We start from the raw sequence: 23,588 nt of genomic DNA, 5'->3' as shown, positions 1-23,588 counted from the left end.
CCCCCAGGCAGCTGATAGCCCATATATAACTCCCGAGTTCCCCCAAACTGAACTACTAATAGCCCACTATTCACCAAAAGCCTTAGTGATAGCATAAATGACATATATGTTGTACATCATAAGTATTGTACATGGTGAAAACACGTAAGAACATTGAGATCACCTTTACTATAGTACGCAATTTGGTAGAGATGAACTGCTCATATGGAGGTCAATCTCACAAGTCACTTCAGGCAGGTGAACCTCACGGGCTCACTTCGACAGCACAAGGAGGTGACATGCAGTCGTTGGAGGGACGGTACGTCCTGTGGTTGGTTTCATGATTTAACGCTGCATCTTTTTAACTGCTTACATCTCAACCGCAAGTGGCACCATTATATGGTCTGTGTGGAGGTTTCAACATTTCAACTCTTATCACAGATTTGTGTGTGTTCATGGTAGTAAAAGACACAACAGATTACCTAAGTGTATTACACTCATTATGACACACCTCTTTCTTGATTTTTTTCAACATTTCTAGGCTAAAATTCACCTGTAAAGTTTTTTTCACACTGTCAAAACTTTCTGCCCCACAAATAAAGAACCCACGTGTAAGGAGATCACAGCCTTGCAAACACACGTGTCCAAGGGCCAACTGTTTTTACTCCAGCTCCTGAGCAGGGTACTCAAATGTCTCAACCAAATCCAAGAACTAGGCCACCCGTCAGGCGGGGCAGGGCCCTGCCTCCCGACAGACCTCCCCACTCTGGGCATGGGGCTGGTTTCTTGGCTTTCTTCTCCCTCTCTAATAGGCAATTTTAAATAAAGAACTCATATTACACACAGTGATGGAAGACTCTGTTTAATGTGAAGGGTTTTTAACAGGATATTGTTAATCACACAGTGATGGGAGACTCTGTTTAATGTGAAGGGTTATTCTTTGTAAGGACTTTAATATCAAAGGAAATAAAGAATTCCTAATAATCATTAAATACTAATAATAATCATTAAATAATAATCATGAAAATACTGTGGCTAAAAGACTCATAAAGGTGAATATATACCTCTTGTATTTTTCAATTAAAAAAATGAAAAAAAAAAAAAACTCAATGGTAAAGGTTTTGAACAGTGTCTCTGAAACAGGACAAAGAATCCCAATAACCACACATACACTCATTTACTCGTGTTCTACTCCCTAGTACTACCTAGGGTAACTCTCCCCCTCCCCCTGCTTCTCCCCACCTCCCTAACTGCAAACACAAAAGGATACTTAAGTCTCAAAACCAACAAAGTTAGCTTTGCTAATAAAAGCTATGAGCATGGAACTAACTTGGTAAGTTCTGCAGTCTTGGAAATAAAAAATGAAGGACATATAATTAAAACAAACCTTGAAGAGAAGTTTAAAAACACCTCTGAATCCAGAAAACGATTAAGTTACATTGTACTCCTCCCTCTAAACGAACTTGCTTGTTCTTCCACACATATTACTGAAGAGAGAAATCTTCTGCCCAAAGAAAAATGAACTCACACACCTCCCAATAAGAAAAATTCAAAATAACCGATTCTCATCAGTCATACGATGGCAGCAGAACAGGGAGGCCAGTCTGTTAACTGCTTCAGTCGGCTTGGAGCTGGGAGCTGTGGGACACAGGCCGGCTTCTTCATGACCAAGCCTGAGGAAGCGGGAAGACTTCCAAACCCCAACCTCCGCGGCAACCAAGAATTTCTAAACTTTCCGTCTTTGATGGGAACCTGACGGATCCAACTTCTCCCTCTTTTCTCCTGTGAACACCAGTCAGCCTCCTAATAATCAGCAGCACCAGGGACTGCTTCCTCTGGTCCTCCCAGCCCCCAGCCACGGCAACAGTGGGACACGCCAAGGCCCTCACCTGAAGAAGTTGTGGGACAGTAAGGTACAGAGCGCCGGCCGACACTGAGGGATGGGATGCAGCACAGTTGAGAGCAAGGTCTGCTGGAAGCTGGAGAGCACGTCCGCTGAAACTGAAATCCAGAGCGACAGTTAGTCCAGCTTTCGCCCTCCTCAGGGCCTCTACGGCTGCAGACTGGTGAGACCAAAGCCACCTGTAAAAGCCCAGACAAACAGAGCCCGGCTGTCGCTGAACAGCTTCCTGCTCGCTTCAAGCCCAGGTCCTGGCACGTAGAGAGCCAGCCTGCCAACACAGCCAAGCCAGGCCAAGTGCCTCCCCTCCCACGCCTCCCATTTCCTGGCTATTCCGCTCAGGTCCAGGAAGTGAGTAAGCAGCAGGTGGGAGGGGGCTTTCTCAACCAGGGTTCCTCATCCACAGGACACAACTGTTTGAATGACTATTTTCAATTCTTCCAAGGATGGCACACAATTGTCCCCATGCTAGGGGCATGGGAGAGTAGTTAGTTCCCTGAACACAGTGGATGCCTTGTTGTTCAAGTATTCAGACTAGGACGATTTAGGGCTAAGAGGTGACATCCAAAGCCTAGCAGAAGAAGTGACATCAGCACTGCAGAAGGCTTGGCAAGTGACACCAAGGCCAGTAAGGGGCTCCGCATGGCATGCACCTCTGTAAACTCGCTGGAGAGTGACGCAAGCCGCCGAGCATGCCGTGAGAGAATGGAGACAGACAACAGAAAACCATGCCTTTAACAGCCTGGGCCTCAGGAGGCCATCAAAGGAAAGAGCAGTGGGCAAATTACAGCAAGAAAAAATAAACCAAAAAACTCTTGAAAGACCAAAAAATGTTAAGCCTGACAAGAAAATATTTTTGAGTCTTACTCTATTATTCAGACTACTATATCTTAATCATTATGGCATTTATTTACTTATTGGCTGGCTCACTAAGGAACAGTCTTTAGACCATAAAATATTATTATCAATAAGGTTATCACAGGAGACTGAAAGCTATAGTTCAAAGTGCTTCCTACTTAAAATTCTTTTCACTACTGATACTAATGAAATGCAAAGCTTGTTTCCTTATTGCTGTTGACACTTGCTCTAAACAAATTACATGGTAAGCAACAGGTCCCTTACTATGATCAAAGACTGAAGTTCCTTGAGTTCTACGCTGGGCAGGCCTGCATTACTTTCTTACTTAGTCAGTGGATGCAGTATTAACTCCAACTCACCCTGTCCACGTAAGACTGTGAGCAAGCCTTCCACCAGTGTTCCAAACGAGTAGGCATCCCGGGCATGTCCGTGGGACTCCGGGAGAGAGCTGAACTCTGGAGACTAGAAGCAGTAAAGACTTTTAAAACTAGAGCATTATAAACTATTCCTAACTCTCTCCCATGTTTGCATTTATTACACTCAAATCTAACTTCACAGTACCACACACTCAGTTATAGCTTTCAAAACTATTAGTATACCATATAAAAAATATTGATCATCTGTAGCAATCAGGGAAATGCAATCAAAACTACACTGACATTTCATCTCACTCCAGAATCATCAAGAATACTAACAATAAGCTAGGCACAGGGGCACACACCTATAATCCCAGCAAGGGGAGGGTGCAGGGGGTACTGGGGAGTGAAACTGATCAAGTAATGTGGTCATGTAGGTGTGAATATGCCACAATGAAACATGCCATTCTGTGTAAGTGAGATGTACCAATAAAAAAAAAAGCAGGACTTAATACTGGAAAAAAAATTTTAAAAATGATTAGCAAATGAAATTTATCAAAGATTTTTAAAATATGAAATAGGATCAAAAAGAAAATAAAAAGATCACAACATAATACATGTTTGTGGCTTTCAAAAACATATTTAAAAGTTAATTTTACAATGCAGTGTGCAGACATAACACAGTATGCATATAAACACACACATAATGAAAACGAGTTTCACAAAACAATACTAAGATGCCTAGTAATGATTTTTTTCACTCTATTTTTTAATTTTTTCAAAATACTGTCCAAGACACCCTTAAACTATCTTAAAACCCACAAATCACCAGTTTGAAAAACACCAGTGTATGCCATGAATAAACCTGATTTATGTTAAGTCTAAGGTCCATATTAAGTTTATACTTGGTTTGTAATTCTATAAAGCACACTAAACATGTCTTTAGGGATTAATGTCATTTATAGTGGTTATAAGAACAAACTTACAGAGGGCATCTGCTTTTGAATTTATCTGTGAATAGAATCTTTCTTCACCAGAAACAGGGTATTAATAACCACTCAGTACACATCCTGGAATCTCAAGCAAGGGCCAGCGAGACAGACGGATGCAAAGACAGGGGTGAAGCAAAGGAAAGGGCTAGCCTGACCTCATGGCTTATGTCAAGTACAAAGCCAGTGTGCTTTGGATGTGACATCCCCTGTTCACACTGGGGGCACTCCATCTCTAAACAATAGCACAGGACCTATACAGCCAAAAACTGTAAGCTGGCTCCCTGGCTGTGGTAGTAAGATTAATCCTAGAAGCTCAAGGCTAGAGGAATCACGAGGCATCCATAATTTAATAAAGGCCTGGGAGAAGTTTCCCGCTCAGCTGCACAAGTGGGCCTTCATCACATCCGACGCATATCATCTTACCATCTCTTCAGGAGGGATAGACGCCGGGTCTCTGACTGCCTGAATACTCCTCAGAAACTAGACAGAAAAATAAATCAAGAAAAGCAGTTCTTACGCATTTGGCAAAGCAACCTTTTAAACCTATTTATAAAAGCCATGAGCAATAGAAACAGCAGCAATGAAACCTTTCCATCAATGTCACATATCCAATATGCAAATTTAAAATCTTCCTGATTAAAAAATGTAAACCAGTAATTGGCACGGAGCAATTCTTAGTGAACATAAAAGTCCCCTTTCTTTGCCTTCCAGCTGGTTCACACATACCCCATGCTGCTGAGAGGCATCTGTGCATCTGATTTCCTTATACAGAAATTAGAAATACTTCTTTCTCTTCCCGCATAGACATTAAGAAGTAAAAGGCTCTTCAGCTGTTGGTGACAGTGTGCACCTGTAGTCCCGCTACTCAGGAAGCTGGGAAGAGCACTGCCTGAGTCCATAAGTTTGAGGCCAGACTGGGTAACACAGTAAGACCCCATTTAAAAAAAAAAAAAAAAAAAGGCTTTTCAGCACAGGATACATCGCTTATCAATCTTGTCTTTGTCACTAAATCAGGTGGAAGTCTTGTTGCACATGAAACTTTATAAGCTATGGAAACAAAACTAATATCTATAGAATGAGCATATTCATTCACCTAATCAAAGAAGTTTGATTATCCAATAAACATCATCTAAGGCACTAGGAATACAAAGGACAGCCACAAATTCCCTGCCCCCAACCCCATGCTCACAGCCTAGAAGGTACATCAGGGATTTCAGTAAGTGAAGCACAGGATTTTTGTAGGGTAGGACAACGCCCGGAGGAAGGATTCACAGAGAGGAGACTCAAGCGAGATCTTGGATGAGCTGGCACTTTTCAGGGAGTTCAGGGGAAGAAAGGCAGCCTGGTAACAGAATGGCAGAACAAGCAAGAAGAGAGTGAGGCGAACAACCAGTGCAGCAGCCCGGCTTCGTGACAGAGTGCGAGCAGAGCAGGAGCACTCCAAGTGCTGCGTGGAGCTGAGGCGGGCTGGGAAGACTGTGGAGGGCCTGTGCACCACCCCAAGAAGCTCCTTCTGTGGGACGAACCCACAGGACCGTGTGCTGCCTGCCATGCTAACTACAGGAGGGAGACTTTAGAGAAGGCAGCCTCACCAAGAGGGATGACTCAGGTAGTACTGCATTTGACTGATCAAGAGTCCAGGAAGGTGCCCACCAGACTAGGCCGAGCTGAGCACCAGACAGCACGCAGGAAAACACTGAAAGCTAGACTGAGCCACCGTGTCAGTAGGGGGATTGGGATGGGAGTGGTTTTCACTTTTTTTTAGAGAGAGTAAGTCCATCAGAAACATGCAAATGGTGAAAAGAAGAAACAAAACAGAAAAACAGTCCAGTTCTAAAAAGAATTGCAGGTGGATCTGTCCGACAAAACCGCAGGCTATACCCCAGGAGCAGCAGCCCAGCCGCCAGGAGTTAAGATGCACAAGTCCCAACTCTAGTCGCTGGACACAGCATATGTTCAGGGAGCACCCCTGAATGCCTAATTCGAGACAGGCACTCGGCCAGGTGCAGGTAGAAAGATAAGGTCAGAGGAGCTACCCTCAGGAGGCTCAGCTGCTGGGCAGAATCAGACACACAGAGGCAATTTCAACACAAAGCAGTGAATGGCATGATCAAAGGAAGTGCTGCACTGCAGCTCAGGAGCAGAAAGGCAGGCGGTTAATTACAACATCTGAACAAAACCATTTCACCTCCCTCATTCTCAGGTTCCTCATCTATGACACGAGAAGAGTACATGACCCCTAGTGCTTCCTGGAGGGATAAAACCCTACAACTCCATGAACATGGGCATCCACAAAGTTCAAGTCTCCAGACCAGCATGGCACTGACCCTGGGGGGCAGTGCCAGGGCAAGAGCACACAGAGGATGCCACCAGTGCTCAGGGGAAAGAGGCCTATCACCTGGCTTACCTCGGGAGTGGCCTGAGGAACTTTACACACAGTTTCCATTCCTCCTAGCTTCCAGTGCCCATCTTCACTCACAAACACAGATGATAAGCAGACATTGTTGTGTGTGAGGTGTCCCTGGAAAAAAAAGAACAGGAAGACTGCCACTCCAACTTTGAAGAAGAAGTCTTTAAAAAAACTACTAGTTACCAAAAAAAGATTATGACAAGATCTTCCCACTTGTGGACTGATATCGGAAACTACCAAGGGAATGAGGTCAGAAGAAGCGGAGAGTGCCCTGGGGAGGCTCCTGGCCCCTCCCTGCCTGCTGAGCAGGAGAAGGAAGACACCCAGTCAGCGCAGGCCAGTCACGCCCCACCTGGAAATAGGGACCCAGGTGTCCCTAACACGAATCCACCAGTCCTGCGGCCTAGCTCACTTGCACCAGTGCCTTTAAAGATAAAATTTATCTTTGCCCTCATAGGTTATTTTATTCATTTTCTGCTCTAAATTCTTTCTTACCTACATTCTATCATGAACCCAGATCCACTTCACCTGAAATCTTATCAGTAAGCATTAAAAAAATTCTGCCTGAAGAAGAAGAAAAGGGAATGAGAAGGACCAGCAGAAATGCCCCACAGACCACAGAAGAGTCGATTTTAAAACTATAAAAAATAGTTCAGTCAAATAAGAGAAAAGGAGAAAGTGAGAACAGGGTTTGAGTATTTAAGAATTTTCCCAACCAGAAATCATTTCAGTAGATGGAAGAGCTCTTTAAATTTTCTACCCATGAGATCAAATTTGTACATATTTTTATACAGAACACTCTAAAATATATATAAAGAAAAGTTTAGAATAGTATATATGGTATTTTCATTTGAGGAAAAATAAATAAGCATAAAGATATTTGCTTTATATGCCCAAAGAATATCTCTGCAATAATACACAAATCACCATAGTAGCTTCTGGAGAGAATTCGCTGAAGGACTGGAGAGGGACTCTCCCTACAGGCAGTCCTACTATCAGCACGCCTTGTTCCAATAAAGATGTTCCTCCCCAGAGAAGCTTAACAATGTTAGTTATCACATGAACTTGTAAACATGCTTTTACGACGTTATACATCCCACATAATATTTGGAGAGTCTGTCTTCCATATAGAAAAAAAATGAAAACATGCATTGAAATGAGTCATATGCAAATGTCTCTAACCTAAGACTGGTGTTTTTTCATTAAGGAGAACTGCTGAAGATCTGAATGTGTCAGAATGCAAATATCATTAAGGAATTATAGCTCCAGGGCTGGGAAGATGGTTCAATGAGAGCACTTGCCCAGCATGTATGAGATGAAAACAAACAAGAAATAGTAGCTCGATAAAATTGTCAAGACATAGATCAGAAGTAAACATAGGAACCATAATAATAGTAAACATTACCACAGGCCAAGTAGCCTGGCTACTCCAGTATTCAGAGGCTGTTTCTCAACTGGTCCCACCCAAGTGGGATAGGATGTGTCTAAACTCTGCCTCTAAGAAATGGTCATTTCTTCAAAATTTAAAATTGCACAAAATTCCTAAAAACAAATAGGAATTGTGGTCTACAGCAACACTAATATTAACTTTTTGTTTTAACAAGCATCAACTGAGCCAGGCATGGTGGCACACACCTCAAATCCCAGCAACTAAAGAGGCTGAGGCAGGAGGGCTGAAGGTTCAAGGCCAGCCTCAGCAACTTAGCAAGACCTGTTTCAAAATCAAAAGGTCTAGGGATGTTCCTCAGTTTCAGAGCACCCCTGAGTTCAATCCCTGGTACCAATGAAAACAAAACACAACCAGGAACCAGCTGAGGCTGTTTTCAGGTAAAAACTTGTCCAAAACTAGGGGGAGACCACGGTAACCTCAAAATAAAATTGTACCAATAACTGCCCAGGGACAGAATGTGCTGCCCATTGCACAGACCACCTGGAGCGTCTCCATCTTGCCCTTTCAACGTGTTCTCTGTCTTACAACTTCCACATATACCATGCTTCACAGCACTACTACACACTCATCCCTCAGGCTCCATCAGAGCCCCTGAGCTGGACTGTACAGGTCACTTACTCTGTCGTGAAGGAAGATGAGAGCCAGCAGAATGTCATAGATCCCAGAGCAAATCTCTGCAGAAGACAGCCTTTCCAAGGCCACTTCCAGAGGCTGCACTCTCTCAGTGACCAGATGAATGCCATCTGCTTCCACGGTACATGACAGGAATCTCAGCAGGCAGGGGTGACGCAGTGTCTTCAAGTGCTGTAAAACGTAAACAGAAGAGCTGATGGAGCCGACGACTGGACCCAGAGCAGCATCACGCACACGCGGGAAGAGGGAAACCGCACACTCGCCCCTGCAGGTCTCCCCAGCTCCTACCCTTCCCCATAGTTCCACCAAGACAAGGGGGATCTCAGTCTGTTCTCATTCCATTCAACTTATCAACAGCTAAATCAACCCACAGACCTGCACTTCCCTTAGGGCAGTGCCCGCCCTCTGTGCCCAGCCTTCCCAGGAAGTACCGCGACACATTCCCAACACACTGCGGAACCCTCACAAGGCAACAGAGGGGCGAAAAGCCTGGAGGACAATGTGTGTGGGACGAGCTTCTGGTCTGGGAGCTCTGGCTCATCTTGCCACTGTGCAGCAGAGGCAGGCATCCCCTGAAGGCAGCGTGACAGAGGTGACAAAGGCTCCCCCAGCAAAGTCCCGCCATCCTTCTGGCCAGAAAAATCACAGAGAGGAATCCTGCAGGCTGGAGTGCCAGGAGGCTATCCCTGAACAACAGGCACAGAACAGACCCGAGGTGGTGCAACAAAGTGCTGAGAAGAGAACTGAGATCTGAACTTGCATTCCCAGGAAGGGTGAGAGGGGCGTAGTTCAAAAACCCAAGGCCCAAACCTAAGGGGTTAACACCCTGCTGTATCAAATACACCTACATCCTCAGAGTGTCACAACAGAGCCAAGAGTCTATGCAGCATATTCAGGATGCAACCCACCATACAAAGGACTGTGGAAATGCCATGAATTTTTAAGGGAATGAGTGTTAATGAGCCTGAAGATATTAACCAATCTGAAGAACAGAGAAAAAAAAAAAGTATCTTCTAAAAAATGATGAGAGCATCAGGAACAAAAAAGTCTAATGCAGATAATTTAACTTCCAAACAAGAGGAAAAATGAATTGGAACATTAAAAAAAAATAGTGGCTGAAAACATAAATGTGGCCAGATACTTAATTTACAGAGTTAAGAAGTTCAGTGAAGACCATACGGTCTCTTAAAAACGTAAAAACCTCCTGAGCTCAAGTCTGCTGACCCCAGCTGGGCATGGTGGTGTACACCTGTATTCCTAGCAACTCCTGAGGCTAAGGCAAGAGGACCACAAGTTTGAGGCTAGCCTCAGCAACCTAATGTCTCAAAATAAAAAACAAAAGGAGGAGCTGGGAATGTGAGTCAGTGGTTAAATGCCTGAGTTCAATCCCCAGCACCTAAAAAAAAAAAAAGTTTGCAGACCTGCTACAGACCATTAACAAATGTGACTCTTTTACAAAACATTTTAATATTGTTCTCACCTTCTTATTTATCACCTATTTAATCCCCTTAAAATATTTAAAGTCTCTTTTAAATTTTTGATTTTTTTATTATACATAAAAGTGACTGCCATTTTTGTGTTCACACTCCTCACCAATAAATAATGTCAGTTAAGTACCTTATATATGTATACTAGTTTGTTGTTGCTGTTTATACTGGGGATTGAAGCCAAGGGCACTTTAGCCACATACCTAGTCCTTTTTGAGACAGGGTCTCTCTAAGCTGCTGAGGCTGTCTTGAGATCCTCCTGCCTCAGTCTCCCAAGTTTCTGGGATTGTAGGTATGTGCCAACATGCCTGGTCTACATACTGTGTATTTTTTTCATATTCTACATGAACTACATATACTGTAAAACACAAAACAGAAAGTACCAAAAGACTTAGATATTCCCAGTGCTTTTTCTCCACAACTGCAATGTTGCACAATACCTCAAGCAGGAACCCCATTTTGAGAAGTCCTCAGTATGAGATCCTCCCCTCCCTCACCTCTTTCCTTAGCAAAGACAGTAAACACACCTTCCTGACAAGCATAAGCCATTTCTGTGTCTGAACACAGGGGCTGGGTCAATTAAATCTGTAGGGTCTCTCCTTCTTTGGTTGGCCCTTTTACAGCCCCGTTGGGAAAATCCCTATGCATATTTTATGAGAATTACTTAAGTAATTAAAGAGTTCCACAGTCTAATATTCTCACCCCAGGTAATAACTTATCATTTATTTACAGCAAAACATAAGCTGCTGAAATGCTATGGTATGACCTTCAAGCTCTGAGGTCTACCCTGTACTAGCCTTAGGTCACAGGGGGGAAATCTTGGAAGCCGGTCATTAGATTGGGAGGAGATGGAAAGGAGGATTTCACTGAGAGCATAACCTTCAATTTAACACTAGGTTTCATTTTCACAAATAAGTAGTTGATACTGAATGTTCTAAATACCTCCTTGAAAGGAGGACAGCATCAGAGTCCATAACCCAGCCTTGCTACAATTTTTCTATCAGCTGGCTCAAACCTATTATAAACTTCTTCCACAGAGGAATCTTCTGAGCATGTTGGATTCTCTAATATTTTAATTTTCATTTTATTCATTTATTTTATCTGGGGGGTACTGGGGATTGAACCCAAGGGAACTCAACTACTGAGCTATATCCCTGTCTTTTTTATTTTCTGTTTTGAGCCAGGGTCTCACTAAGTTGCTGAGGCTGGCTTTGAACTCCAGAAGCTCATGCCTCAGCCTCCTGAGTTGCTGAGGTTAGAGGTATATGAGCCATTGTGTGCATTTAAAACAATTCACACATATGCAAATAGAAGATAGTAGACATGCAGATGAGCCAAAACTGGTGCTAGCCAGTTGGTCAAATGAGTGTGGTTAGCTGAAGAGAACATCCTAAGAGTTATATTCGGAGCTAGTTTGTATGTAAAATCACACACACATCTCACTTTTTTTTTTTTTTTTTTTGGTACCAGGGATTGACCTGAGGGCGCTTAGCCACTGAGTCACATTCTCAGCCATTTTGATTTTTTTATTTTGAGGCAGGGTCTTACTAAGTTGCTGAGGCTGGCTTTGAACTTGTGATCCTCCTGCCTCAGCCTCTCCAGCCACTGGCGTGCACCATCATGCCCAGTCACCACATTTTCATTTTTTTAAAAATACTTTTGTTTTATTTATTTATTTTTTGTGGTGCTGAGAATTGAACCCAGGGCCTCACATGTGCAAGGTGAGCGCTCCACCGCTGAGCCACAACCCCAGCCCCACATTTTCATTTTAAGAATCATTTCAAATAATTTTCAAACCAAACATGAAATATTTCCTTTTTGGCTGCTCAAGATAAATTCTTCATTCAGTTTTGTCTTAGAGCTCTGATCACTTTCTTTGATTTCAGGTCCCTTCTTTCGTTCTCCTTTTAGCACTCAGGATAGACTTGATAGACAGTAGGAGCCGCCTGGTTCAGTGTTAACAGGGAATAGTTAATAAGTGGCCACCTGATTTTCACTTTTGCTTCTGCTAATTTTTTTTTTTTACCCTAAATACCCCAGAAAAATTCTTGCTCCAAAGTGAGTTCCTGCTTGTTTATAATAAAAGAAAAGAGGAAGAAATGACCCACTGCATGAATCTGAACAAGACACTTAGCAAGAACCTCATCTGTCATTGCCCTTGAATACAGTCAATATTCTGCAAAACCATGCAGATTCACAGGAAGGACCAGAAGCTAATCAAATCACAATGTTTCTTGGGTCAATCTTCTGCTGCTTCTAAGAACAAGGGGAACAGGCTACACCTGGGGAGGGCAACGTGGTTATTTTCTCAGTGACCCCAATTGAGCAAATCAATGGCTCTTGTTCTGGTGGAGGTAACTTGTTGAATGTCTTGAATGCATGTGCCCCAAAGTTAGGACTCCAGTTGGATTTATTCCCTGTTCCAGGCGCTCACCTCTAAAGCACACAGCTGAGCAAGGTCACTTACTAATGGATACAACTCCCAACATCTGTGCTATCTGTACTTACCTATGTCCATCCATTCAGAGCTCCTCAGTTTGAGAGTCTAGCCCTGAATATAAACTACTCCTGTTTTCAGGAATCACTAAAGACCCAACCATCTAGGAAATTAATTCAAGCCTTAGAGGCTTAACTTTCCACTGTTGTTCTGCTCTTGATTTGTTACACCATTTTGAGAACTACAAAAAGTTAACTGACTCAATGTTCTTATCTATAGCTTACATCTACCTTCACACTCTAAAACAGGAAAAAAATCTACACTTTCACACCGTTAAATAAATATAACGAAACAGCTAAGATGACTAAACTGGAGAGTAATAATCTTTCAGGAAAAAATACTATTCCTTCTTCCCTAAAGATGCACATCTGGGACAAAGATGTAGAGACAGTCTGTCTTTGTGTACCATGTCTGAAGGTTAGGTCATAAACTAGGAATAAAATTCAGGAAACATAAAAAAATGGATAAACAATTAGTCTGGGTAGAAATGTGGATGACTACAAGCGTCAGAGGAGAAACAGCAAAAAAGTCAGGTCTGGGAAGCATGGTGGGAACCAGGATATGGCTAATTCTGTCTGATGGCTGCATCATACCTAAGGAACAGGCAAATACGTCTTAAGTTCTGAATGGACACTGAGCAGGAGCCCTGTGAGAACACCAGGATCTGATCATGAGAGGGGAAGAGATACCCTCTGTAACTGTTAACTACATGGCAAGTTGGTTTACAATGAATTGGACGTTGTAAATAGTGTAAGAAAGGCCTATAAGGGAGAGGGAACGTGTCGATGTGAGGAAGAGAACACCTGCCCAACGGCAGAAACAGCTGGTCACGCCCACACAGTGCAGGCTCTCCAATACTTCAACAAACCCTTCCACTATGCAGCCGGAGCCCTTCAGTGTCTCCCAGAACACCAAATCATGTACTTGGATGACAGCTACATACTTATGCCCAGATATGTGATTCCTGTATGAAGACTGAGGAGTTGTTTTTACAGCTTGTAATTACCACAAAGCCTTAACTAAGCACTTTGATTATAACAAACAACCATAACCAAATTCTGACTGAGAATTTATCATTCTTAACAGGCTGTTAGAAATGAGTCATAATCACCAGTAAGCAAATCACACTATTAATGACAGCTGAGGAATTCAAGACCAAATGAGATCTTCGGGCCTAAATATTTTCATATTGGTTTGTGACCAGAGCTCTACTTGCATTTCAGTTACATACACCCACAAACACACAGTTATATATTTATCTATTTATAACAGTTGACTATCTGTATCATTTTTTGATTTTATAATAGTAAAGAAAGAACAATACTACCCAATAATATTTGCCACGGAAAACACTATCTGCTTAAAAGTGTCATCAGAACTTTCAAAGGCAGGATGAAGAACTCAAAACACCAGTGAGAGTTGAGATAACTACACTGCTTCAAAATTTCAGATATCGAGGACATCACATTCCTAAAACCTAATATACTGAATGTTATATATGTCTCAAGTACTGTGACCTAGTTTGTGGGTAATCAGAAATAGAATTCTGACAATGTAAATTCCTTAGCACTTTGTTGCCATTTCAAATTTCCGTGATTCAAGTTTGAGTTTCAAAGCGACAGAATGGCTGACACATTACGAGTAGATCTTTGGTTTTTTCCCTTTAAAAATTTTATGATTTGACTTTGGATTTCCTTTACATGTGTTCTTTCTTAATTGTAAACAATTTTATAATTTTTCATAAACATCAAATTTTTCTACATATTTTTGCTTTCAGTAATATGATAACTCTGCTTAGTATATTGTCAGTAGATAGAAAATTGCTTTCTTTGACTAAATTTTTTGTTTATGTAGATTAGCTCAGAGGTGCAACATCAAAAAATTACTAGCCATTTTCAGGGGGTGGGGGATGACATAGGGTCTGGCATAATTCTTGATGCTTCTACATCCTTAACAGAACACATCAAATTCGGCTTTCATTCTGTGTGTCTCTCAATTCTGAACATTTTCTATAGTTCGCTAGCTTAGATTGGAATGTCATATTTCATATGGAGGTTTGCAACTATGTCTCAATAAATGGTCCTTTCTCTCAAAAAAAAAAAAAAAAATTTATGATTTGGGGCTAGGGTTGAGGATCAGTGGTTGCACACTTGCCTGGCATGTGTGAGGCACTGGTTAGATTCTCAGCAGCGCATATAAATAAAGAAAATAAAGATCTATAGAAAACTAAAAAATATATATTTAAAAAAATTGATGTTCTGGTTTACTTGACTTTCAGGGTACATATGCCGGATATGATTTTTAAAAATCATATAGTCTGAAGGAAAAAACTAACAAATATTATAAATTATAAATTCTAGTATCTGACTGGATATGATCAATTAAGCTATTTAAAAAAAATAAAAAACAGCTGGGTGCTGTGGCACACACCTGTAATCCCAGCAACTCAGGAGGCTGAGGCAGGAGGAGGGCAAGTTCGAGTCAAGCCTAGGCAAACTAGTGAGATCCTGTTCCAAAACAAAAAATAAAAAGGGCTGGGGATGTAGCTGAGTGATAGAGCACCCATGGGTTCAATTCCCAGTACTGGATTGGGGGACAGTGGGGAGGGGGGATAATCTTATTAGAAGAAAACACAAGAGGTATGTTAGACATTAACCAATTATTATCTTTTTAAATTGTCTCTTTTGCAAAATTACAATCAAAAAATTATTAACAATTCTCAGATGGGATAGATAAAAGAGAAAAAAGTGGCTTTACCAAAAGGCAAAATTACCCAGCAAAAGAACTAGCTATACTTTTTTACCACATAGTATTACAAGAAAATGTATTCTGGACTAAGGGTGTAGCCCGGGGTGGAGCACTTGCCTAGCCTGTGTGAGGCCCTGGGTTTAATCCCAGCATAGCAGGCATGTGTGAATGAAGAAATGCACGAGTAAATGAGGGAATGAAAAGACTGTTACACCTGTCTTTTTCCTAGGGAACTATCTTATAACTGTTCATTTCACACTTAACCTAAGACACAAAATCAAATAATTATTATGACCAATAAAATGCCAAAATTATATTACTAATACAACCTTTTATAACCATTAAAAAAATAAAAATCATTTAAAGAGCTATATAAAATAGGTATCCATGTTTCACATCAATTGATATCAAAAAGTGACTCATGGTAATACAGATCATAATTCTTACAAAGTTATTAAACTCAACTTGAAAGTACTCCTGACATATTAAACACTCAAGAATTAATTAAAGAATACCACTGTATTTTTTCTTTTATAAACTTCTAAAGATAAAATTAATGTCTGCCAAAGGACAAGGAAATATCAACTAACACCTTTCTTTTCTCTAATTATGAAAGACTTGAGATTATTTTATTTCATTAAATGATATTCCAATCCAAGGTAGAATTGTTTCTTATATCTCTTTTTCTTCTTTTTTTGGTGGTACTGGAGATTGAACCCAGAGCCTTGTGCATGTGAGGCAAGTCCTCTACCACTGAGCTACAACCCCAGCCCTAGAACTGTTTAAGACGTGAGGGCCCCTGACAGTGCTCAGACAGCATGCCAGTGCACTGGCCACTCAGCCAGGAGCAGCTCTGACTAGGTATAAACAAGAACCTTCTTCCTAAGGAGGAAACTAAAGCCTCCAGAGTTAGCAACCTGTCCAAGGTCCCTCAGCAAGAACTAGAGCCAAGGGCCAACATTCTTTCTGTCCAACACACCAGTGTAAAACTCTTTCTGGGACATCACAATGTCTCAGGAAAAGAAAAACATGACAAAGTTCCTAAAATATTTTATTTTCAAGTGTTGGTAATTAATTAATATGACAATGCTTACAGCATTTTTGCTAAACTAGATTAATTCCCTCTTACATAAGCCATGAAAAATCATTTTCTTTTCTCATTAAAAAAATTAGCTATGATGACAGAAACCACTGCAAGGAGTTTTATGAGGTTTGGGTTCAGTTATGGTATCTGTTGGAAATAAACCCACAAAATAAGGATAACTATGTTGATACAGACCATCAACGATATTATTCCTTATGCCTTACCTCCTTTGATCTCTATTAATTTCATTTTTAAAAAACAGAACACAAGATAGTAAAAAGCACTAACTATCAAGCCATCACCTATTAAGGTACCTTGGCAGCTTTATTAACTTTGTCTTCATTTTCTCTTTTATATACAAAAACTGAAGCAAATTTGCCATCTTGCAGCACAGCAGGATAAACAGCAAGTCCAGAGGGCAAAGTAAATGGTGGCTCTTTCAGCGTATAGCTTTTTAAAGCACTGTTCTCTGATCCCATCCCTTAGGCAGCAAGGCCGTTCTGCAGCTCCTCTTCAAAGCCAAAGGGATCTAAAAGAAGACAAAACAATGGTAAACATGAATTCTATCTGCAATGGGAGCAGAGCTGTTCAAGGTCTCCAGAAACAGCCAAACTGTTTCTGCAACCTTGTAACTAGCACATTTGACAACAGAAATGGTTAACTGCTCAGCAAGTTATCAACAATGCTTGTTAATGAACACCAAACAAATCCAGAGAAAATGTACATCACCTACCAGTTACGTGCAATTATAGTACTCACCCAAACCCCGCGTGATACAGGAACTTTCAGTTACTTAGGAAAGCAACCAAAAAATAAAACAAGGTAACTCATATTTCTAATCAACTTACAATCCTGCCTCACAAAGGAAATGTTGTAAAACTTGGTTATTCAAAAACAATAGAACTTCTGTATGTCTAATATGTAACTATAAAGGAAAACAAAATACAAAGCATTAACAGTACGTCATAGAAACAAGGAAAAGATTAAAAGAGCAGTAGAATAATGGGAAAGAAAACATAACTCATTGAAGAAACACAAATTACAATAAAGAAAAAGTACAGTCTCACAACTCTTTAAAGTTATGCTTAAAAAAAGGAGAAATGGCAAAATATATAATCACAAAAGCTAAAACACACAACTCATTGAAGAAACACAAATTACAATAAAGAAAAAGTACAGTCTCACAACTCTTTAAAGTTATGCTTAAAAAAAGGAGAAATGGCAAAATATATAATCACAAAAGCTAAAACACACACACACATAAAATTCTTGAAAATGCAAACTGCTTCATCACAGAAAACAGGTAAGTGGTTGCCTAGAGAGGAGTCACAGAGGAACAAAGGTGTGTGAGGAAACTTGTGGGGGGTAGATATATATATTCAGTATTTTGATTATAAACATACCAAAGGGTGATTACAAATGTCAAAACTTATAAAATCTTGTTATGTTCAGTCTCTTCTATATGATTATACTTCAATACAATTTTTTTAAAATACATGCATATATACATGCATACACAAACACAAGAGACCTCCCAAATCTTCTATAATATGAACATGTCATTCTTTACAACAGAGATACAAATTCACAGAGTTGCAAGAGGTACCAGGAGTGCAGCAGGGATGGTGGAGCAGCAAAGGGCCTACTATGTGCGCACTGGCAACTACTGTGAGAAGTTGGCATTCTGAAGGCAATAGCTGTCACAAAGCTCAGCTCAACCACTTATGATGAGAAACTGAGAATCAGATATTTTGAGGGGAATTTCAATATTATTCAATGTTGCTCAAAAAAAAATTTTTTTTTAAACCTGTGTAGGCCAAACAACAAATGTCTGGAATATTTATGAAATCAGTTTTTAGTTTTGGCTTTACCATATACGAAAAAAATTTAAAATAAAAGAATTCTAATTCTAGTCATGTGGCAAGCAAATTGCTAGTTCTAAATAGCACAGCCAAAAATTCCACAGAGATTGTAAATATTTCTGTTAAAAATCTGTAATTTGGGGGAACGTGTAAACCAAATAATGATTATACATAGACTCTACCTGGATTTTTTTTCTAGGTTATCCATGTAATGCTCCCAACACATATCGACCACAGAACCTGAAGTACCTACAGACCCACATACACCATTATATAAGAATCACAGTAAGTACAAGGACTAAACCTAATAAACATTCAAACTCCAAGCATGTTTCTGAACGTCAGAACTAATTCTGCTTTGTAATAAATCCACTGTGTTCCTACCGACCTAACAACTTATCCTAAGAACAAGAAGTAAAAACAATGCTAAAAATGCCATACCTCAACCACAGGCGACAGTCACCTGTCTACTTGGATGACAGGTACTAGAGAGAAGTGAGGTGAATTCTGCTATTACGGAAATGTGGGGGTGCTGCTCAGGTGTGACCACCTCCTGCAGAATAGGAAAGCTGAGCTGGACACTAGGTTCTTGCACCCTCCCCTTTTCTGGGCACAGTTAATGGGTCCAGTGGCAACTATGGGCCAAAGGGCAGTCAATTCATAGATGAGCCTTCTGTAGGACCCAGGCCTGAATGAAGAGATGAAGTGGTCAGATCACTATCTCCCCCAAGAACCTGAACTTAAAGAGAGCTTTCTATCTAAGAGTAGCATAGCTAAAGGCGAAGGATGCCATGAGGTGGGCTGGGACTGGGGCAAGCCAAGGCCACCTGAAAGCAGAAACTTGGCAAGGACAGAAGTAGTTGGTTGGCAGCAGGACTACAAAAACTGGGACAAGAGCATGGTCATGTTTTAGGGGCACTTAGCATACTCCAGCTCAAGGCTACAGGACCCCAGTTTCAAGTTCACTTCCCTCACTGCCTAACTGATACCCTACAATCAGCTCCATTCCCTCAAGTAGCCCACGTGGGTCTGGGTTCTTTGAAACCAACTGCCATCTCATAAGAAGAAAACTCTACTTCTCTTTAAAATGCTGCCTGAAAAACTAATTAAACTAGAGGAAGGTTACAGAAGTGCCACTTTGAAACTGTTTATCTGAAGCGAACATAATTGCCTTCTCTCAGCCAAAAAATTTAGCTTTTCAACCTCAATACACAATAAAGGAAAAACTGAGAATAAGGAACTGCAAGTAAATCAATGTCCTCTTGGCAGAAAATCATGCTGTTTAATATTAGTCCCCAAAAGAGATAGAATGATTACCACGATTCAGGGCTTTACACTTCACTTATTAAACCTTGATTTAATACCATGAATACCACTATAATTGATTAAAATTATGAAAGTGTTAAAGAAGAGATTAAAACCAGCAATTTTTCATAGCCATGTGTTTTAGGACCAAGACCCTAAGAAACATCACTTGCAAATTAAAAGAGGGTGCACTAATTTCTCGAGGAACTTGAGAGAAAATCTGCCATTTTACTTTTCTGAAAGCATGGGTAATAATGAGAAATACCATCAGTGTCAGACGGACAGTGTAGTAGTTAAAGCCTACATACAGTTCAAACCGACCACTGCTACCTGAGAATGGCTTGAAGAATTCTAACTCTTGAAACGACTTGTCCAAAGAGGCACAGCACAGGTACTACTACTATAAATACCCTTAAAAATAACTCAGCTAAAATCAACTTACTGAAAGTAAGATAAATAACACGTAGATTCCCAAAATGATTTTTTTTCTTGTTTGCAGGAAAAACACAAAATACTGCCTGCTAGCTTTGAGATTAAAAGACATGAGAAGGTAGAAAAGGATATCCTAACACCACATGACAGATATTTTGCAAAATTTGTCATCTCCACTCTCTGCGCTGAAAGGTGGGGTCTCCAGTCTGACTTGCCCATCCGTCATCTTCCCAGTGAAGCCCTGCGTGCCCGTCTTCCTCCTCTGGCTGGCTGGGGCGGCACTCAGGTTTCCGGATGGCCACCTGTGGATCAGGGAAGCCCTCCTCCAAGCCACTGGGCAGCTCCTACACCCCACCAAGAAACCGGCTTCCTCCGGGGAACATTTCTCTCCAGGTCCTTCCAGCAACTAACCGAGGTTATCCAGGTCCCAGAGGCCGGAGCTTAAAGGTGCCAATGGCCATGGCTCGCAGCGAGTGCCCGGGCACGCCGCACCGCCGGGCACCGCGGCCCCCGCCTCCAGGCCGGCCTGGCCGCACCTGTTGCCGGCGCGCTCCCGGCTCTCACACGCCATTAGCGCCCAGTTCGGGGGGCCCAGGGCCAGCCTCGGCCGGAGCGCCCAGGCGGAGGCGCAGGCGGGCCTCACACCCGCGGGACGCGGCTCCGGAGACCGGCGGCGCCACCTCCTCACCTCGGGAAGCCTCGACTCCGCCCCAGCACGGAGCCGCTGCCGCCGCCCGCCCGGGCTCGGTCCGGCCTGCCCTCCGCGCCGCGCCCCGGCGACGGCAGCCCCACCCGGCCAGGCTCCCGCTTACCTGCGGAGGGCGGCGGGGAGGAGGCGCCGGGCCCCAGCTCCGACCCTTCGCTGCTGCTGACACCAACCGCCCTCGCTCCCCGTGCGGCCGCGGCCCCCACGCCACAACCTTCCGGGGTCGGGTCTCTCGGACACCACAGAGACGGGCCCGGAAACGGCCCGAATGCCAGCCTTCGCCCCCTCCCCCCCCACGCCACCACTGAGGCGAACGAACCCGGAACCGAGGTAGAGCGCCGCACAGGTGACTCTCAGGCCGCTGCCATCTTGAGTGTGGGCGCCAGGACGGCCCTACGTTTCCATCACGGCCCTCCGCAGCTAAGTTGGTTATATCACGTGGTGATATCACCTCTATCACGTTTTGGATGGAACGGGCGTTGGTCTGGATTTAAAATTTTAGTTTCTTCACCGTACACTTTTAATTTCTTTTCCGCCCGAACCCAAAATGGCCACCGGTGGCCTCCAACAGATCAAGTAGCGAGGGGCGGGGCGGAGAAAAGGAGCGTGGAGCGGGGCGGGAACCTTCGGAAGGCGACGCCCCGCCCCGCGCCACCGATTGGCTGCGCTACGCGGGCCAATCGCTTTCGCGGACCGCGCGGAGGCTGTCAGAGGTCCCGGGACCGGCAGATCAGAGACTGACAAGACCAGGGTCGTAGGGTTTCGGAAAGGAGACCCGAGAGAAGCGGTGGTGCTGTTCCTGACGTTGGCGGTGCCTGCTTAGGGTGTTAGGAGGACGAAGTGGGCTTTCGTAGTGGTTGTGAAACTGCGTGGCACCAACTTGGCCACTGAACGTCTTCACGGTGCCCAGTGGCGGTCGGCGCGGCTACGGCGGAGGCCCGGCCCGAGTTATTTCGAGTGTAGGACTTTCACGTCCCCGCTGGCCGGTAGCAGTAGCTGGAAAGATTTGCGATGGATAAGAAAGGACTGCATGATGTCTTCAGGTCAAAGGGAAACAAATAGCGAATTCTGTCCCCTGTCCAGAAGTAACCGTAGTAAATAAGTACAGGGCTGGGGTGTGGCTCAGTGGCAGAGCTTGCCTAGCACGTGGGAGGCACAGAGTTCAATCCTCAGCACCACATCCAAATAAATAAATAAAATGAAGATATTGTATTCATCTATGACTAAAGAAAGTTTTTTTAAAAAATTAAATATATATTAAATAAGTATTTATGAGGAGATGAGCACAAACAAGTAATCCACCCCATGAGCTTGATGCAGTCCAGACTGTACTAAGAGCACTGTCCTCTGGAAGGAGAAGGTAAGCTACATAATTTTTAAATGTTATCGTAGCAACTGTAAAAACAGTAGAAAGAATGAAAATGATTTTGATATTATATTTCAACTCAAGGTAGCCAAAAGATTGTTACTTAAACATACTCAATGTAAACTTTATTTCTGTCCTGGGGTTAGAACCCAGGTCCTCCAGAGTGCAAGACCTCTCTGCCACTGAGTTACACCCCCAGCCCAACATCAATAATTATTAATGAGATTTTTATTCAAGGTAGAACAGACTGAATTGGGGGCCCCCCTCTGAATTAAGAGGAACTTCCTCCTATGAAGACGGAAAGCCAAAAGGCTGACCCCACCCTGTGGCCAAGAAGCTGGGAGCAGAGCGTTCCTCTGGCCTAACACAGGTTAACTAAATCCCACCAGGTACATCCCTTATCTTTCAACTCACTTCACTGCTGCCCCTCCCTTCTCCCCTGCCTCTTCTCCTTTAAAGTTCTGCTCACCTTTAGGGATTTTTGAAGATGGAATGTTTGAAACGGTTGTTTCTTCTATCTTCTTTCAAAGCAGGCTTTGAATAAGACCAATTTTCCTATCAACTTGACCCCTGTTTCTGGAGCAGTGAGAACTACAGTCTACTCTCTTTCCCTGCAGGGTGTCATTAGAGCCACTTAGTAACAATAGGTTGTTGGTACTGTCTTCAAACTGAAATGTAATTTTTTGCAACCTGAACTAGCCACATTGTAATGCTCTTAGTCACACATGGCTAGGGAATACAGTATTGAGTGCAGCTATAGACAGTATGACCACCATCTTGCACCAGAATGTTGAGAAACAAAAATACAGTGTGGGATCCTTCTACATTATAGTCAAAAGGAGCAATTGCAAAACAGAAACCCTCCAGATAAGTGGTAAAGCCAGGACCATTAGGGCCAAACCTCAGGAAGCCTCTTTAAGTATTCTGGGCTCCTTAAATTTTTACACCTGGTTTATTCAAAAGAGTAGAGCAATCTCTAAAACATTTTGGACAATTCACCTATCTTGCATATATTTGAGCCCATCTCTAATTTTCATCATGATAAATAACAGGTTGTTTGTTATTTTGCCATTTTAAAAGTAAAAACTCTGAAACCATGATAATAACCAAAACATCTGGTGTCTCCAGAGATCAAGGTGGCTAAGGTATCTGTGGCTCCATCTCTGGAATGTGTCCATTTGATATGATGCTGGCTGACTACTCAGGAGGGTGGATTCCTAATAACAGTGCCCACTGCTCCTGGGGTGTAGTTCTGTGAGCTAACCCACATAGAATAGTACACCATCCATGCAGAAGTAACTTAGGCTGTCCATCAGAAGTATCCTGTGAAAGGCACGTTGTAAGCATCCATAATCAAATCCCATGAACCCCCATCAGGGCAGAGCTAGAGTATATAGATACTCCCAGAGAAAGACCTAATAAAAGCCAGAACATACATGGTATAGGGTTACCAGCTCCAACGTCCATCCAACTCTCCTCCCACTTCTCCACTGTTCGCCTTCATTATAGGGGTTAAGAAACCA

The 23,588-nt window shown here is 42.5% G+C and overlaps 1 protein-coding gene across 9 annotated transcripts in view; it reads right to left on the bottom strand.

Annotated features, from left to right (window-relative positions):
- Positions 1–21,079, bottom strand: part of Scyl3 (SCY1 like pseudokinase 3) — a 32,756-nt gene extending 11,677 nt beyond the window's left edge. Inside the window, exons 1-9 of one of the 9 annotated variants that reach the window (XM_026405231.2) lie at positions 20,806–21,008; positions 20,004–20,295; positions 17,154–17,186; positions 16,709–16,923; positions 8,564–8,749; positions 6,493–6,606; positions 4,509–4,565; positions 3,097–3,199; positions 1,869–1,980 (exon numbers count right to left, since the gene is read on the bottom strand). In XM_026405231.2, coding sequence (XP_026261016.2) covers positions 1,869–1,980; positions 3,097–3,199; positions 4,509–4,565; positions 6,493–6,606; positions 8,564–8,749; positions 16,709–16,873 — 737 coding nt within the window. In that variant the 5' untranslated portion in view covers positions 16,874–16,923; positions 17,154–17,186; positions 20,004–20,295; positions 20,806–21,008. The other 8 variants (XM_026405232.2, XM_026405230.2, XM_026405234.2 and 5 more) reach the window with 8 other exon arrangements.
- Positions 21,080–23,588: the final 2,509 nt, after the last annotated feature.

This window comes from Urocitellus parryii, chromosome 9 (genome assembly GCF_045843805.1).
Source record: "Urocitellus parryii isolate mUroPar1 chromosome 9, mUroPar1.hap1, whole genome shotgun sequence".
In the NCBI taxonomy this organism is placed as follows: Eukaryota; Metazoa; Chordata; class Mammalia; order Rodentia; family Sciuridae; genus Urocitellus; species Urocitellus parryii.
The sequence above is the reverse complement of the archived record's forward strand: the minus strand, read 5'-3'. Positions and strand labels throughout refer to the sequence as shown.